General features: G+C 37.0%; 1 protein-coding gene across 1 annotated transcript in view; it reads left to right on the top strand.

Annotated features, from left to right (window-relative positions):
- tbcd (tubulin folding cofactor D) overlaps nt 1-9,517 on the top strand; it is a 137,661-nt gene extending 128,144 nt beyond the window's left edge. The window contains exons 38-40 of the mRNA XM_034040536.3: nt 37-146; nt 4,302-4,386; nt 7,831-9,517. Coding sequence (XP_033896427.2) covers nt 37-146; nt 4,302-4,386; nt 7,831-7,845 — 210 coding nt within the window. The 3' untranslated portion in view covers nt 7,846-9,517. The remainder of the gene's footprint in view (nt 1-36; nt 147-4,301; nt 4,387-7,830) is intronic.
- The last annotated feature ends 8,563 nt before the right edge of the window (nt 9,518-18,080 follow it).

Below are 18,080 nucleotides of genomic sequence, written 5' to 3'. Positions count from 1 at the left end.
CAAGTGTGTCTAATGTTTTCCATCTTTTCACTTCAGATAAGAAAAACAACAGCGAGCCAGGTGTATGAAATGCTGTTGATTTACGATGATGTCATCGACCTGGCCGTGATGGAGGAGGTGATGACGATGCTCAGCGACACCAACTGGTGAGGTCTGGGAAACTGGTTCCACTGGAAATGGCTTTGAGCACGCTTTAGTTCTGTTACAGATTGGCATTAGCTTCTGCTTGCTTTTGAAGGGCTGTGAAACTCATCAGATTTAATAACACCACTGTGAGAGGAGCATTCCAGAGCTCAACGGGACACACAGATTCATTTTAAAACTATGTAGTTCCTCACAGAAAATGTTTTTTTTTTGTTTAAAGAATACTTGTGTATTGCTATTTTTACCCTTAACTCTCATTTTGCCTACTTTTAATTTAGTATAGTAACCTATATGAAACAATATTATTCTGGAACCATATTGACGATTGTTTAAGAAGTGCTGTCTTGCAAACCAGAACATTTTTAAGTTTTGGGGAAATATGTCAAGACACTGGGACAGTTGGTGGGAAAAGGGGACAATCCGGTCAAACCGGGATGTCTGGTCACACTAGGCAGCTTAAGCAGGCTTTTTTTTTTGAGGCCTAAAGTAGTTCCTCACAGAAATACATTTCTACAAAAAATCACAGTGTTATAAAAGAAAAATACACAGGTGTTATTACTTTACTCCAAACATGTTCCATGTGTAGTTTCAGATGGCATATCTCGATTAATTTTTGTTCATATATTGAATGGAAACAGTGAAGAGGAAAGCATAGATCAATGCCAATACAATAAATGTCAAACGCAAGTGTTTCCTGGTGTTGGTTATCTAGGGGATACATATGGTAACCCCAACCCCCCTTTCCCGCTTTGGTCTAATACAGTATTTTGAGGCCCTGAATGTGCAGAGGAGACCGCTATAAGCATTTACTGTGTGGTTGCAAAGCAAGGACAGTGATCAAAATATAACAATTTATATCCAGAAAATTGTACATATATAATAGGATTAATTAAAGAATGTGGTTAAAAGAGTATGTTCTGGGTAGCTAAACAATAATCGCCTTCTCTCAGAGTTAAACTAGCCACTCAGATGTTTAATGTCAATGCTCTGGACCAACTGCATACAGGAAAGGCAGCACTGGAGAGTTTGGGCATATTTCAAATATTTTCTAGTGCTATTACAGCTACTCTGGTTTTACGAAAAGGGTGATTTGTTTACACTGGAACAAAAGCTGGATTGTTGCTAAAACAGGGAAGATACAGTGAAATTACAGTTTTGCAAGGCCAACGAGGGATTGTGCCAAAACATTGGTTACAGACAAAGTGTCAAAGTTATTGAAACCTTACCCTTGAAGGGAAAGATTAATGCTACTGGAATTACAAACAAGTCTTTTTGTTGAGACGTTCACTGTCTCATTTTGTACAGGAGAACTGAAGATAAAACTGTTTTACCTTGGTGATATCTATGGAGGGGAATGAAGTTCACATTTTATTTTATTTTTCAATTTAACATTTTATTAGTTTTTAGAAATGAAAATAAATACTTAAAAAAAATAATAATAATAATTGAGGTGGGCTGCAGGGCCCATTTGAGTTTTAAGGTAGCCCAAGCATTCTCTTTTACTTCCTGGTTGTCAATTTAGTATTATGAGAATTAACAGAAAAACCTAAATGATAGCAACATTGCAGTTGTTGTTACCGTGGCTACCTTCAATATACATACCACAATTCGAGATATGTAACCGAGTAACTGAGAACATAAGTATCTTAAATATAAACAAAACAAAAAATCTTAACTGCTAAAGAACAGGATTTTATTATTTATACAAAACATGCCCCTGTTTTTAAGTAAGTGTAATAAGTAGTACCATTTAACAAATTTATATTTTCGCTAAATGTAATTAACAACAAAAACATAGAATAAAATTAAACAGCTACTGTTTCCTGCCTGACATCTCAAATGCTGCTGTGACTGTCATTTACTGTCCCGGATGTACCTTATTTGCGCAAAGTATCTACCTGTGGAACAGGACAACTGTACCTAATAAAAAACAGTACTGTATGTATTAAACTGTACGTATTAAATGTAAAAGACCTGCCTGTGGAACATGAGAACTGTACATATTAAATGCAAAACATCTGCCCGTGAAACAGGAAAACTATACCTAATAAAAAAACGGTACTGTATGTATTAAACTGTACGTATTAAATGTAAAAGACATGCCTACGGAACAGGAAAACTACATATTGAACAGTATATATGTTATAAATGACTCAGTTTTAACCAGAGTAATTCCCCATTAAAACCCATGTTGTTTGGCAGGGTCATGCCTCCTCAATACGTTCTAAACAGAACTCCGTTCTAACAGGAACAGTTAAGTGTGTACCTGTATATGACTCTTAAGAAAGAGTATATATACTGTACATAAACAATATATTTTTTAGAAAAAGCTTATGGGGGAGAAAAACATTCTGCAAATTCATTACCTAACCAGCATCTAATATTTAGTATATTACTGCCGTATATTAACTATATAACTCAGAATTACTATACTTACCATTTTGCTTAAATAAATCAATCTGCCCCAAATGACTCCACCTTAACATACTCAGAAATAACAAGTGGTATTTTAATTGGAATTCCTAAAGCTTAGCACTACACTCAAATTCTGAATGTAATTGCAGACCCTTACAGTGGCTAAAAAACAAGCACTACATCTTGCCTTTGTTTGAAAGCTCATGTCTTCCAGAATACACCAGCAGACTCCAAACAAGTGATTTAATGACGTGTACTATGTTAGAAGTAGCAAGCAATTACAGCTTATATAAACAATAACGTTAGCTGAGTAGACAAGTTATCATGTGGCTTGGTTTTGCCTTATTCTCCAGATGATTATTAACCAGTCTGTTATACAGTACTGTTATTATATGACCTGTGGTTGAAATCAACTATGGCTTTCTTTGGCGTTCGTTAGGTGCTGAAATGAATGAGTGAATATGAAACATAGGAACTGACAGCATTGGACATTGCAGAGGCTTGCTCTGTGTTTCAGTGATGTGCATCTGCCACCCTTAGCACTGGAAAAGGATCTTCACACTTAAAAAATATTAACGTGTTGAAGAGTTTAGCAGTTAATGTAGGTAAAATCAAATCCAAGCTCTTTTATCCCCGAGGGATAAGCGATATAGTGGAGGCAAACGTATGTACGTACCTTTGCACGTCACACCTTACATGTTTTCATGATCATTATTTTTTTGTCACTCTGCTCTAATGAATGCATAGTATTGTCGGTGGATGTCTGTTGCTGACATACTGACTGATATATTCCAGTAATGACTTACACAGTCAGGGTGCACAAGTGCTGTGCCCCCCAAGAGCTGAACACATGGAGCCACAAGTACAGTAAGCTGGCCTCCCATGACTGCAGGCAGTGACACTGGCGTCTAACAAGGCCTGATTCATAAACCATATCTGTGTTTGTTTTGTGGAGTACGTCATGGAACCAAAAACCTTGTGACACATTTTACCATGTAGAGAACAGACCAGTGTTTCCCATTGTGCTAAAAAAGCTATATCAGGGATGCTTCTTTTGATGGAAAAGCTTGAAAGGTTACTTTATTATTTTATTATTATTTATTTCTTAGCAGACGCCCTTATCCAGGGCGACTTACAATCGTAAGCAAATACATTTCAAGTGTTACAATACAGGTAATACAATAAGAGCAAGAAATACAATAACTGATCCCAACACCTGTATGAATGGGTTTATATCCTTGCCAGGGGATGGATAGATATGTTGCCACACTGATTTCCAGTATATATAAAATAACATTGACATTGAAAGCTGAACTGCCTAATCAGTAAAAGTGCACCGTATTAGTGCTGACATTTCCCTGAAATGTTGTTTATATAAGAAAAAAAAAAAAATATTGAATTGATCAAAAAGTCGGAAAGCACCTGACTTTATTAAACCAGTCTGTGATTGTAGGGCTTTTAGTACGAGACAAGAAAACATTAGAAATGAATAGCACGTGTATGGTTAGAAGTATTGGGAACAAGAAGAGGCAGTTTGGCCTTTTTAGGCTTGTACCTTGCGAGGAAGTCTAGTCCCCAGTTGTCTTTTAATGTTCTTAGTATTAGCTGTTACTACTTCGCGTGGTAAACTGTACTTTTAGGGGTCCTCGAGGTCTAGGGTGGGGGACACTTACCCAGACCCTGGCATGTATGAATCTTCCTTCACTGTTCTTCAGATCTGTGATGTTTTGTTTATCTTTCAGGGAAGCTGAACTGACCACAGTAAGAACACAGAGGAATCAACTGTGCGAATTGCTGGGTGTCCAGAAGCCTACTCTGGTTGTCAAGGTAACAGTTTTAGGCCTGTCAGTCAGGACAAGTGCTTTAATCCCACCCCATAGCGAGTTCAATACCAGAGCCAGCATGAATTGGAGGGGAAAAGATTTTCATGTGGAAACTTCAGTCCAAACGAATTTCTTGAAAATTAAATAATAATAATAAAAAAAATAATATATGTGACCACAAATATGAAATTGCTCCACAGTTTCCATCTATTTATGTTTTCAAAACTAACATCTGTATAGTTTGGATTAAAAACCTAAAAGTTTTCCGATACTTATATAAGTTCATTTGTAAAGCCAGGATGTGAATTACAAGTAAACAAGTAACGGTTCAGATGAAGGGTGTATAACAAAATATTAAGCCAAACACAAAAAATAAAAACAGATGTTTAAAAAGCCCAGAAGGAGAATGACTTGAGTTGGAATCTGTCATCACCTCTCCAGGCTTCTTTCCATCTCTCAATAAAGGTGCAGTTTTTGAACATGAGGCAATTCTTTGGGTGGATTCAGAGGACTTTCAGACATTAACACCTGGATAAAAATAAAAAATAAATCCTTGTAATTTATTATTAACTAAAATATGAGCCCTTTCCTCTTGGCGTGTGAGCTGTTGGAGTGAGCACTGCTTGTTTTTTTCTGAGGACTTTATACACAGGTGGCCAGTATTTCTGTAAAAGTTCACAGTTTGCTCGGGAAGTGGTCTGTGTCCTTGACCTGTAATGCTGGGTTCAAAAGCATTCATGTTACATTCAAAATATATAGTAAAAGCATAGTAATAAAGCATTGTAAAGCACAGAAAGTCATGGTAAAACATAAAAAATAGGGCTGCGCAAACCGATTATTCAGCTTGAGCTCTCCACAGAAAGACGATGCTGACAATTGGATGAGGGTCATTGCTGTCGATTTGAATATAAAACAAGGGAAGAAACAGCTGCTAGGATTTGTGATTATCGCTGGTTTTCTTAGACTCTCTAGAGAACAGCAGTCCACACAAATTCAAACAGCTGTTTCTTCACTTGGATTGGTAAATTAGCCCAATCAACACTAATGACCTTCACATGTCGAGAGCTTGATCCCAATTAATCGAATAATCGGTTCCTGCAGCACTATTAAACATGGCTATTTGATATGGGGGAGGGGGGGTTCCTGGCTCTGCTTTGTTTTAGCCCCAGGACTGCGGGGGGGGATACATTTATTCAGTAGCTGTATTTCAGTTGATTCGGTATAAATAAATAAGTAATTTTGTGATTCTCTTAACTGTTTAAATTGTGTACTACAGATGTAGCAAGGCTTGCCAAAATTTGACAAATCACACCCAGAGTACAACCAATGATAAAAGCATGGGAAAACTTCAAAATGGCCATGCTAGATTATGGTGGTAAACTTGTATGCTTAATGAATGCTTAAATGCTTAATGAATACATGTATAATGCAGAAGGGTTACTTACTGAAATAGAATACAAAACAAATTCACAGTAGAATAGCATTCATCTGAATGCAGTGGCCATTTAACCAAGCACTCAAGCAAAACCTTTCCCTAGTATGAACTGCAACAAAATAATATAATAAAATAAATCAAAAACTAGAAAGAGAATTGGCATGGGTGTTTCTGTGTTTTGATGTTTATTTCTATGGAACTTGGTTGGATTGATTTGGAAATAGGTTTATGCCAGGAAACAACACACGCACAATTGCGAATTGTAACCGCTGACCTACCCACTGGCTAATAATAAATCTGTGAGCTGAGTCATTTGCGCACTTTCTAGTTAGTTGGGGTTTAGAGCACCCAAAGTTTCTGACACTTTTAATTCTGATCTATTAGACAGCAAGGTTTTTTTTGAATTCCAGTGTATTTGTGCCACCCGTTGTCTTGTGCTGTCTTCTGGTTTCTGGTGCCACTAGCTCCAGTAAGACAGGATGTGAGGGGTCAAAGTTCACTTTCTGAAGGCGGGTCAAAGGCCAGACACTTGCAGTGAGAGAATGGGAGTCGAAGTTCATTTCCAGTGTGGATGACCTTCCTAGTGAATGGGGTGGATATTTTCTGTGCATTATAAGATAAAGGAGCACAATGGCATGTATTGAAAAAGGATTGTTTTAATATCTTAAGCTGTACATTATTGTACCTATGATTTTCGCTGTTCCGTCCCATACCAAAGAAGTACCAGAGCTTTTTTCTATGTATTACGGAATCACATGCCACCCATAACGTAAGCCATACAATATTTAATAATATTAAAGTCAGTTGAATTGTTTCGTTCTTTGGCTATTCGTTTTATAACAATCTGTACTGGGTGTTTTTTTTCCTGTCCAAGTTTTGATTGGCAGGGCATGGTACACTTTAACAATGGGAATAACATCCTGATATTTATTTAGTCGCCACCTCTCATATTATTCCCACTTTTTCAAACTATCCTGTTTACAGGTTTTAAAGAATACAGATACAGTAAGGCAGTGTGGGGTTCAGGCTTTTATCTGCCCAAATCTTGGTGGTTGTGTGACCCTACAGTTTTTTCGGTTCCTGATATTTTTCATTTGTTTGGAGCTGTCGGAGAGCTACAGAGTCTGACAGTGTAATTGCCGTCTGAGAAAACAGAATCGTTTCCGCTGCCAATATTCTGAAACTTCCTCGACACTAGACCATCATTTACTCTAAGTTACCAGAGCAACCCGTCTGCGCTTCCATGGCAAATATCATCTTTCTTTCAGAAGAGCTGTTTATGTGAAGTAAAAAAATAAAAATAAACAAAATGCATTTGTTTACTGATTTTAAGTAAAGAAATAAAAAAGCAACCAGGCGTATTCAATTAACATTTTCCTGGAAAAAGCATTTGAGCAAAATTTGAATCTGTCCAATTAACATAGCAAATGTGGAGCAATTTTCTTCTTTCATGTAATTAACCCATCATCGGCGATGAATCAAAACACTAATGTTTCCACATGTGCACTGTTTATTATGGAAATTTCCTGCTAAAAGTTCAGCATTTTGCTCCAGTAGATCGTACACTCCCAGGTTATGTAAATACTGAGCTAAAAGCATTCTTACTTAGTAAAACAGAATGTACAGGTGGTTGGGAGAAAAAAAGAAAACAAATGTGCAGGGTTTACATGCCCAACTCAATGGGGTTTGGAGGGATCAATGCTTCTGAACCTACAGTGTGCACTTGAATCTGATTAAAACCTGCACTACATGCAGGTTTTAGATGATTCTGAAGTCGATTCCTCAAATAGGTGGCCTCAATACGATTTAGATTGTGCTTATCCAGTAAACTCATGCTAATTCTGTTGAGATTACTGATTTGTTTCAGGGAACTGATTGTAACTGATTGTAACCTGGACTATACTGAAAATGCCTTTATCTTAACAAAGCTCATGTACACAAAAAAGTGTGCAAAAGTGATTACAGATCATAGGTAACATCATTAATGAATGTAAACTTTTCCTTTCTCTTTAGAGTTCAGTCCAGTAGCCAGTAGGGATGGCTTGAAGAGGAACTGTTGAGCGCACTGATAACTGCATGCAAAATACTTCAAACTATTAATCAGTGCCCACAGGTATTTTAAGGCAGTTGTACTATGCACTGTTACGAAGAAACCTATTTCATTATAATAAAAGGATTAATAAAAACATGTTGTAATGAATATTTCGATAAAGCTCGCTCTTTTGAAACCAATTTGCTGTTATTGTTTTTTTATTATTTTATTTTATTTTTATTTTTATTTTGAATCAACTGTATTGCTTCGTAAAGAGATGGAACAGTATGTAGCTTGTTAATTAAAATCTCTTTGTTTGTAAAAATCTGATTTATGGGAGAGTTAGGTGCTTTGGGGAAATAACCCACTCCCAAGTGGATTAAACAACTGAAACCCCAGTTACATTTGATGATTCATAAAATCATTGCTATTATTTGAGGAAATGTTTTATTATTAACAAAAAGGCTATTTTGTTGTATTGAAGCCTGTTTTGCATTGCTCTGACGCAGCAGTGCACAGTCAGGAGGGATATAGTTTTATTCCAGTATATTATATCATGATTCAGAATACCCTTCGACATGAGGCAGTGAGATACAATCATATCTTCTAAACTGGGGAATGGCAGACTAGGGAAGCTGTGGTTAAATCAGCATTAAAGGTTAATAAAACTTCAGCTCCCTTGTGCGGCAGAGATAACATGAGCCAATGAAGAAGAGGTTCCCTAAAACCCCTTTAGTTTTTTAGGTAATTTTCATACAAACAAAAATGCAGCAATTCCTTTTCAGGACAGCTCCAAGTGACCCAGTCTCATGTTGGTTGCTAAGGGATACAGGCAGGTTTTCAGATTAATTAGCATGGTATTAACGTCACTGTTATAAGCTCTTAACTCTGATTCATTTAAATTTAATGTTGTAAAACAAAACAGAATTTTTAGTTTTTTATGGGAAAATGTCTAACTTGTTTATATTCTCTTGGTGTTTTGCCTTATATAGCGTGTTGATGTAGACCTTAATTTGGTTGCCATAGCAGCCAGAATCCCCTAACTGTTAAAAACAACGGCCCTCAAACTAAAACAAACGCTGCTTCTTTTAGAGTGTGTTCATCAGACGAGATCCAGCTACTTAGCCTTCATGTTTGAAAACTTCAGAAGGATCAGGGGACCAATTATTTCAATTCTTTTAATATAATTTTTTTTTTCTTCCTTTGGGTACACTATGTCCTTGTTTTTCAGTTGCTGTTTTTTTAAGCTTTTTTTTTTTCTTTTAATTTAAAGATCAAACCTGGGAGAACTTTTGTAGTTACATTTAAGGTGAAGGAATATAAAGCAAAAAAGAACTACCTGCTCTTTCTCTCTCTTCTCTGTCTCGCTCTCTATTTCTTTTCCAGTTAGAAATTAATGTTGTTTGTACTAGAAAATAAAACAGCAATGCCCATATGTAAACAGGCATGCCAACTGTATAATGTACAAGCTGTTGTAACTCAGCTGAATGTCCTTCCTTACCTATTTGAGCTGTGGTTGCAGCTGAAATAGTTTCAGCTCGGTTTGTACCAGGTTCAACAATGAAATGGTCTGTATGCCAGCTTGTAATTCTGAGCAGGAGGAAAAGGACTGTTGCTTAACATGTACAGTGTGTGGGGAAACATCTGAAAATAAAATCTCCAGTTGAATTGTTGTCTGTGTCATGTTTGTTCATAAAATAGATAATGATTCTTGTGTTTTGGGTGATTTACAATTATTCGAGCTCTGAGAAGCTAACAAGTAAGCAGATAGCCATTACGAATATAAAAAAATATATAGAATATAAATCACTGAGATAAAAAAAATGGGAAAATGGTTTTGATCTCAGCGATTTATATTCTATATATTTTTTTTACATTCAGTGTTTTCAGAGAAATGGCTAGTGCACAGCAAATGACATGATGGTGGAAAGGTCAATACCACCTTAAAACCAGTTCCTCAGTATAAGAAGAAAGTTGCGTAACCTGCCTACAGTTTATTATTCCTCGCTTATAGTAGAGTTGCCCTGTCTGTCTGCCTATTGTACATGTTGGTAGTTGTAATTGTCATGTAATCATTTTGTATTTACAGTCTTAGCGGCAGATGTAGTTTTTTTTCTTAATAAACCTAGCCTGGAGTTTCTGCATCTCTTCTGGGATAGAACCAGCATGAGAAACTCTAAAGAAGTTGGCAGCAACACTTCAGCCTACAGACGTGTCGGAGTTGCGCTTTGAGTCTTGTCTAATGGGTTCAAGCCATTGGTGTAATTGGGAATGAGCCTCGAGCTCACCACTGGCTAGGAGATTAGGAAGAGCCTGGCTTTTGTTTCCGTTATAGTGCAGGTGCAAAACTGACCTCCTCCAGACAGCTGTCTGTAGCTGAACGTGGAAAACTGAAAGGGCACTGCCTCATCCCCTGAAACAGTGGAACAAGATGGTCCGCTTGTCTGAAACCCAGTGCCAGGTGTTCAACTCAGAAATCATTATAACTACATCACAGTGTTATCTCTTAGATTATGCCAATAGGTGTTATTGTGGAAATGTAGTGTGCTATATGGCTGTGTATTTTTGTAGTTCAGATTATATAAAACATTGGAAGATTTTGACCAAACTTTTTTTTCAGTAAAGGATTAGTTCATGTTATGGTTTGATTGCATGTATTTCATTGTTAAGCATTAATATTGCAGCTGCAGTGTTTTGTGGTGGGTGTAGCAGTAACACAGTTACTTTCCTTGTGTTGGAAAGCATGAAGTTATTGGCCAGCTATTGCTCACAGTACATTGTGTACAAAGAACTGTTTTGCTAATCTGTTTGTGAGCTGTTTTCCAGGAATAAACTGTTCCTGCGTTTTATTAGATAAGCGATCATCAGGATTAGGCTGTGGTTTGCTGTTTTGCACCAAAAGTATAGGTTAGATGTTTAGAGCCAAGTCTATTATATTTTAATTGCGTTGTGGCAAAAAAATAAAACAATACTTTATTAGGTTTACTTTACATATGTTACATATAATAAGATTAATTACATGTGCTCTACTGTTCCTGAACTTGAATATCTCCACCTAGTTCAGAAGCAAAGAAAGTTCTCCCAATAAATGTACATTGTAGATATTGATTAACTGTTCTATACAAGCACCAGCTTTCAAGACCTCAAAAGTGTAACTTGAAAACCACCTGTATCAACTAACACGTGTTGTACAACTATTGTTAGGGATGTTTTAAGAAGATCCTGAGCTGGCTCGAAACAGACAGTAAAAGGTGACTAAAGTATTACTGTTTTGTGCACTCCTCAGAAATAAATGCTGAAAACCGGGGCCCTAGCTAAAATGCATCTTGTCCAAAGTGTAGAACCGGTACAAGGTCAAAAATATAGTAATAAAAAAAGTACCATGTCCAAAGAAGGAAATAAGTTCTCTCTCCCTCCCTAAAGTCTGTTCCCTGTGGTGTAGCAGCTATAGTTTTAACAGGAAAGCTGTTTTAAACATTTATTTTTCTTAAGTGAGATAAACAGATATTGTGGTTCTGCATGGGTAACGTAAAAATAAAGCATGTATCAGAAAAAAACAACCATGACGATTTGAGCGTTTGATACCGTTTTGTTTATGCTTTCCTCTGTTCTTTTTGCATTTAGTACAATCATGTACCATTTATAGCTCATAACAGATAAAAGCATACAAGCACAGTATTAAAGCCTGTTACTCAAGCTGTCAGTGTCTTCCAAAGTTCAGCAGCGGCCACTTGGGACAATGGTAGGATTTCAGCATGTTCTGACTCAGATCCAAAACACCTCACCTCTGCTATGATTCGGGCACCCACAGCCTGGCACCATCTCCCAATACCACCATCTGGAAAGTTTAAGTGAGGAAATGTGAAACTTGGCATGCCCCATTGGGCCTTTTCTCCTTGGCATCAATGTTATGTGCAGGAATTTTAATTAAAAAATCATGTTTCTCCTCTCTTGCATAAACAAAAAATATAGGCTCTGCTTGTATTTAATATACTCTAAATATATACAGGGTAGATAAATATGTGCTATGGATTGTTGAAGCTTGTCAGGTAGTGACTGGACCCTGTGGAAGAGGGTGGTATGGTTGAATCTTAGTGATGCTGTCCTAGCAAATCTTGTATTATGCTTTGATTCATTAAAAGTAGTTTTATTCCATTTTGGTTTCCATAGATCTGCATTTGATAAGACACATGGTTAAAAGGATATTATATCAGTTAAGTGTTCCTGATAGCAATATAGTAATATTAAGCTTAGTAAATAATGATCTAAGCAGAAACAACAAATTACAAAAGTCTTAATCTTAATGTCTAACAGTATCCAAACATGCGCTGTAGAATTTTAAAATTATTTATCTGGAAAAGTACTTCATCATGCCTTAATAGCTTAGTTAGATTTGTGAGATTTGCTACACCAGTCAGCAGGCATTTCCACTAATAAACTGTAACCTCCAGTGCTTTTGACTTGCTCTGAAGCAATTATTTTCATTATACCAGCATACATTCTCTGAAAGGTTTCCATGAGTGCAGCCATACCTTACGAGTGGAGATTGGGCTGGCCATGACAGGGTCTTGATCTGGTGGTCCTCCATCCACACCTCGATTGACCTGGCTGTGTGGCATGGAGCATTGTCCTGCTGGAAAAACCAATCCTCAGAGTTGGGGAACATTGTCAGAGCAGAAGGAAGCAAGTTTTCTTCCAGGACAACCTTGTACTTGGCTTGATTCATGCGTCCTTCACAAAGACAAATCTGCCCGATTCCAGCCTTGCTGAAGCACCCCCAGGTGAGTCCAATTTTCAGCTTTGCCCAACACCTGATCGTCTAATAGTTAGACGGAGACCTGGAGAGGCCTACAAGCCACAGTGTCTCGCACCCACTGTGAAATGTGGTGGAGGATCGGTGATGATCTGGGGGTGCTTCAGCAAGGCTGGAATCGGGCAGATTTGTCTTTGTGAAGGACGCATGAATCAAGCCAACTCTGAGGATTGGTTTTTCCAGTAGGACAATGCTCCATGCCACACAGCCAGGTCAATCAAGGTGTGGGTGGAGGACCACCAGATCAAGACCCTGTCATGGCCAGCCCAATCTCCAGACCTGAACCCCATTGAAAACCTCTGGAATGTGATCAAGAGGAAGATGGATGGTCACAAGCCATCAAACAAAGCCGAGCTGCTTGAATTTTTGCGCCAGGAGTGGCATAAAGTAGTTTATAGAAAAAAACAAAAATGTTCATTTTACCCAAACACATACCTATAAATAGTAAAACCAGAGAAACTGATCATTTTGCAGTGGTCTCTTAATTTTTTCCAGAGCTGTATATTGAAGTTAATCAGTTGAACACTTTTACTTCTGGCCACTAGAGAGCACAGCTGTGCCTTTAGATACTCAAGCATCCCTCTGCTCAGATCATTGCTTATGTCTCTAATTCTTTCTATAATTTGAACCCTTGCAGATGTTACTTACACCCTTGGGGCAGCCCTATGGTTTTGCTCGTGGCATCTCCAAAATGATTGGATCTCTTTCAAACTACTGGAAACAATTACCCTTGATTGAAATGTATACTGGTTCAATTTGGGGAGAGGATCAGATTACAGAATGCCGCCTTCAAATTGAATAGATTTTCTTTACATTTGTTTTGCTTCATGGTTTTGATTTTATAAAGTGTGCTCAAAACATTGATTATTGTATCACATTACCTGTGTGATATTCCATTAAGAGATTGGGTATCTGATTCCACCTCTACTTTATTGAAAGTACTATACCTCTGCCTTGGTAGTTCATACAGTTGATGTGGATTATCAGTCTGTTACAGTATTTAAAAATCCTGGGCATGCAGTATTATTACTGACCCCAAGGGAATGGACATTTTATACTTTATATTACAAATGTGGTATTTTTATTTTTTATTGTTTTAAATATTGAAAACGGTTAGTAATACATAACTGATTCCCAAAGGAATGTATAATGGGTTTTCTATTCAGTTATTTACTACAATGCATGATACATTAAATCCTATTTTAAGTAGTGTAATTACACATGTTGACACATGCTCAACCATTGGCACTCAATGACTAACAGGGTTTTTTTTTTTTGTAATGGCTGATGGGTGCCATGCAAACTCAGACCTTTATTTTCTCTCCCCAAGGTTATCCTTAACAGTGTTGCTTGCATAGAATGAGGCAGTCTGTGTCTTGGTTATTTACAGATTTTGTAGAAGATTGCTTATATCTTCCTATATTTATAATTGCTTCTAAAATCTATGTACATGCCCTTTGACAGCTTGAGTGTTTTATTTTCACTGCTCCCCTTTCACATTCTCCAAACCTGTACCTTTCTTTGTTAGATCTAGAGTCCTTAGCTAAAATTTCTACATTCATATTCACGTCATTTCTTACCTGTTTAATATGTGTGTTCTCTATGATTCTCTGGGATTTTAACACTGTGCTTTCTCCAGCTTTGGACCTTCCTCCATCCCTGCCCTGCTCCCTCCCTGTCCCCACTCCTATTGTGCGATCTCAGGATGCTGGTCTCCTTGTAGTCCCTGTAGGTTGTGGCTGGAGCCAGGGCTTTTAGTTATGATTCTTTGGCTTTGTATTCCTTGGAGTAACAGTGATTCAGATTACGTTTTTAAATCTTGGCTTATTTCTGTTGACCTGGCTATAAATATATATATATATATATATATATATATATATATATATATATATATATATATATATATATATATATATATATAAATTTTATTTTTTTACACCATGCCTACATGACAGGAACTATAAAAATGTAAGTTTGTATTGTATTGAAGTAATAAAACACGTGAATACACAAAACATGAAAATCTAAGATGGCACAATATTCAGGGATACCACTATCATTTCTGTTATTCATTTCTTATTTGTTATTGTATTGCATGTGTTCAGTATCCAACAGCATTAACATGAGCTAAAAAGCAGACATGTGCCACTGTCAACAGAACTATCAATATTTCCAATGGGCTGTGTTTTCAAAAATCTCCATTATTGATTGTGCAGTATGTCTGGCAGCCATCGATATTTGGGTTTAGTTAAGCAACTTAAAATCTCCCTTTACTGTTACTGTTACTGTTATTGAATAAGTATGGTTTCCGAGGTAACCTCACCTCAAAGCTTCCACAAAATAGCCCATTTATCAGGGAGTTTTATTCGGTCCTGGTTTGCACATTCTAGTTAATGTTCTCTTATCAACAGGTCAGAGAAAAGCACCAAAAACATTCTCTGGGGAACTTTGATGTATGAGATTAGAAATCTACTTAAAACATGCAAACCAAATTACAAATGAAATATGAGGACTAGCTGGTCTGAGTCACAATACAAGCCACTCATAATAAATAGTAAGGGGGCAGAAAAAAAAGTAACTTAAAGCTACTTAGATATTTAGAAGACTGCAAGGGACTTGAAATCACAGTTAAGCAAGAACAGGTATTACAAGCCAGTAAAGTCTCATGCGAATGAATAACAACCAAGGCTAAATCCACTCCGGGAGATAACTTGGCTGAGGCCATAACTTGGCTGAGGCAACACTGTATGTCAGTGCTAATGCAAGGCAAGCTGTGACAGGTCACAGGGTTTGTATAATCGAAAATGGCGTGATTTAGCTATAAATTTGACACCAAGAAATGTGTGGAATATTTAGTTTAAATCTGTCATGCCTGCCACTGCTGTGATTGGATGGTGATGCAGTGTGTCTATTATATACCGTGTAATTAGCCAGTTGTTCATTGCAGGGTGGAGAGTTCTGAGTTTAGCATCTCCCTCAATGTTGAAAGCCCTTTATAAATACAGCTTTGATAGTGTCAACAGAAATACTACATTTCAGCTGGGCTTTCTTTATTTGTGGTGAGAAACAAAGTATTAAGTTTGAAACACCTTCCATGTGTATTTTACATGTAATATGTGTAAGAGAATTTACAATAGGGGACACTTACAGCCTGGGTGTCAGTGTCCCTACTTGACCTTGTTCTCGGATCGCAAACAAACTAATATATTCTCCTATTATGCAATGTGCGTTGATTTGAAGATGTTTATGATTTTTCCACAAAAATAAAAATGGTGCAAGGAGAGGTTTGTAGGAAACGTCAAATAAGGAAAATTGTACTCTGGGAAAATAAATCACTTTTGTATGTGGGAGGTTTAATTTTTAAAATCCTTTTAATATATATTTTTGTTCTATCATAAACCGCAGCCGAGTAAAAAGGAATGCTGTAGAATCCCTCCTGATGTTTAGAGCTTATATTTTATGTGTGTCACCACAGCAAGTACAGTAAGTTCTAGAGATGGAACAGTTAATCGATTATTGATTACCGTTGCTTTTATTTTGTAAGACTCAAATTAATATTCATTGATTAATTAACCACCCCATTTGGAGCCTCTGTATAAATTGTATTACTAGCACATGCAGTTGCATTTGAAGGCTTTCGATTCTACACATTTCTTTGGCTCCTTGCTTTTGAATAATAATGTGCTGACCTGCCAGCCACCATGTTTACTTCTCCCAAATATTTAGAAATCTTGACCCTTGACCCTAGTCAAATAAGTTATTTAACTTTCCTTATCCTGCCTCGTATCACCAGGGTTTGATTCAACAAATAACCAAATGCTCTATTGACTAGATAATTGCAGTATAAACATGTGTTCATGCTGCTACAAAGTATTTTACTTGAATTATTTTGACCATCTTTTTGTTCAAACGCTTACTGTGTGATGAGTGTTTTAAAACTAGCGTAGCTTATATCTGGTTTTAAAAATAAAAAAAACAGTTCTCATTTACCCACTCTCAATCGTTGACAAAACACAGGATGGTTTTAACACATAGAATAAAGATGATTGTCTGTAATTGCAGTGTGATTTTGCTGTATTTGCAGTTCTACTGTACTAACAAACTCGAGGTTAACACTTACTTGGCCCTTCATTCAATGTTCATATGGGCTATTCCAGGGGTCGTTGCACAATTGGTGAAGTGCCGCCGGGGGGGGGGGGCTTAGGTCGGCCAGGTTGTCCTCGGCTCACCGCGCACCAACGACCCCTGTGGTCTGGCCGGGCACCTGCGGGCTTGCCTGTAAGCTGCCTAGAGCTGCGTTGTCCTCCGACGCTGTAGCTGTGAGGCGGCTGCACGCTGAGTCTGCAGTGTGGCACATGCTTCGGACGACGGCGTGTGTTCATCTTTGCCCCTCCCGAGTCAGCACAGGGGTGGTGGCGGTGAGCTGAGCCTAAAAATAATTGGACATTCTAAATTGGGAGAAAATGATTAAAAAAAAAAAAACTGGCAACGACTTAATTTAAAAAAAAAAAAAAAAGAAAAAAACCCTCCTGTTTGGTATAAAAGACTATGATTTATAATGATTTGATAAGATTCTCACTGTAATTGAGTAGGCTTTAGTATTTCAATTTCCATGTAATTAAAATATGAATTCTCTGCACTAATAATGAAGATATGATTGCACCAGTCACATTAAAGAACCTGGGAATGCACAGTAGCCCATGAAAGAATTATCTAAGTCCTGAATTTTATATTGTATTTCTAAAAGAAAACAGATTGTAATTGAATTAAAAAAAAAAGTTGACACATTCTTAATTAGTACAAAACAGTTTAATTATCTGATATCTGATCAGGATTTATTTTTCAAAGACATGCCAATCAGCTTAGTGAAATTGCAATACATATGTTTAAAATAAAAAGGCATTATATTATTTTGTTCTGTATCCACCATTAACACATGGTTTTGTTTTACCTAAAATTACTTTTATATGTTTTGAGTTTTCAACATGAAACAGTTTAGTATAGCTGTCTTCAATGTCTTCTTTAATGATATCCCCAAAGGAAAATTAAATGTGGCCATGTATACATCTAGCCTTTATTCAGGGCAAACAATGCGTGGGTTTAGAAATGGGTTATAAAAAAAAAGAAAAAGAAAGAAAAACAAGGGACTTTTTAAATGATTTCAAGAAACTTTGAATTTTTAACAGAGAAAAAGCTGCAATACTAAAACAAAACAGAGAACCTCTTTTATTAGAACCGCCTGGGCACTTAGGATAAAACAGAGCTTTGCCCATTAGAGTTGATTCTGATTGGGCAACAGTTTTCACATTGTGCTGTATTTTTTTTTAATCGGCCTCATTTATTGTCAGTTGCCAAAGATATTGTACAGTAGGGTGGTAAACGGTCGGCCAGGTAAGTCAGTCTGAGTTGCGTCTCTCT

Source organism: Acipenser ruthenus, chromosome 19 (assembly GCF_902713425.1).
Source record: "Acipenser ruthenus chromosome 19, fAciRut3.2 maternal haplotype, whole genome shotgun sequence".
Taxonomy (NCBI): domain Eukaryota; kingdom Metazoa; phylum Chordata; class Actinopteri; order Acipenseriformes; family Acipenseridae; genus Acipenser; species Acipenser ruthenus.
Note: the sequence above shows the minus strand (reverse complement) of the source record. Positions and strands in the feature narration are given on the sequence as shown.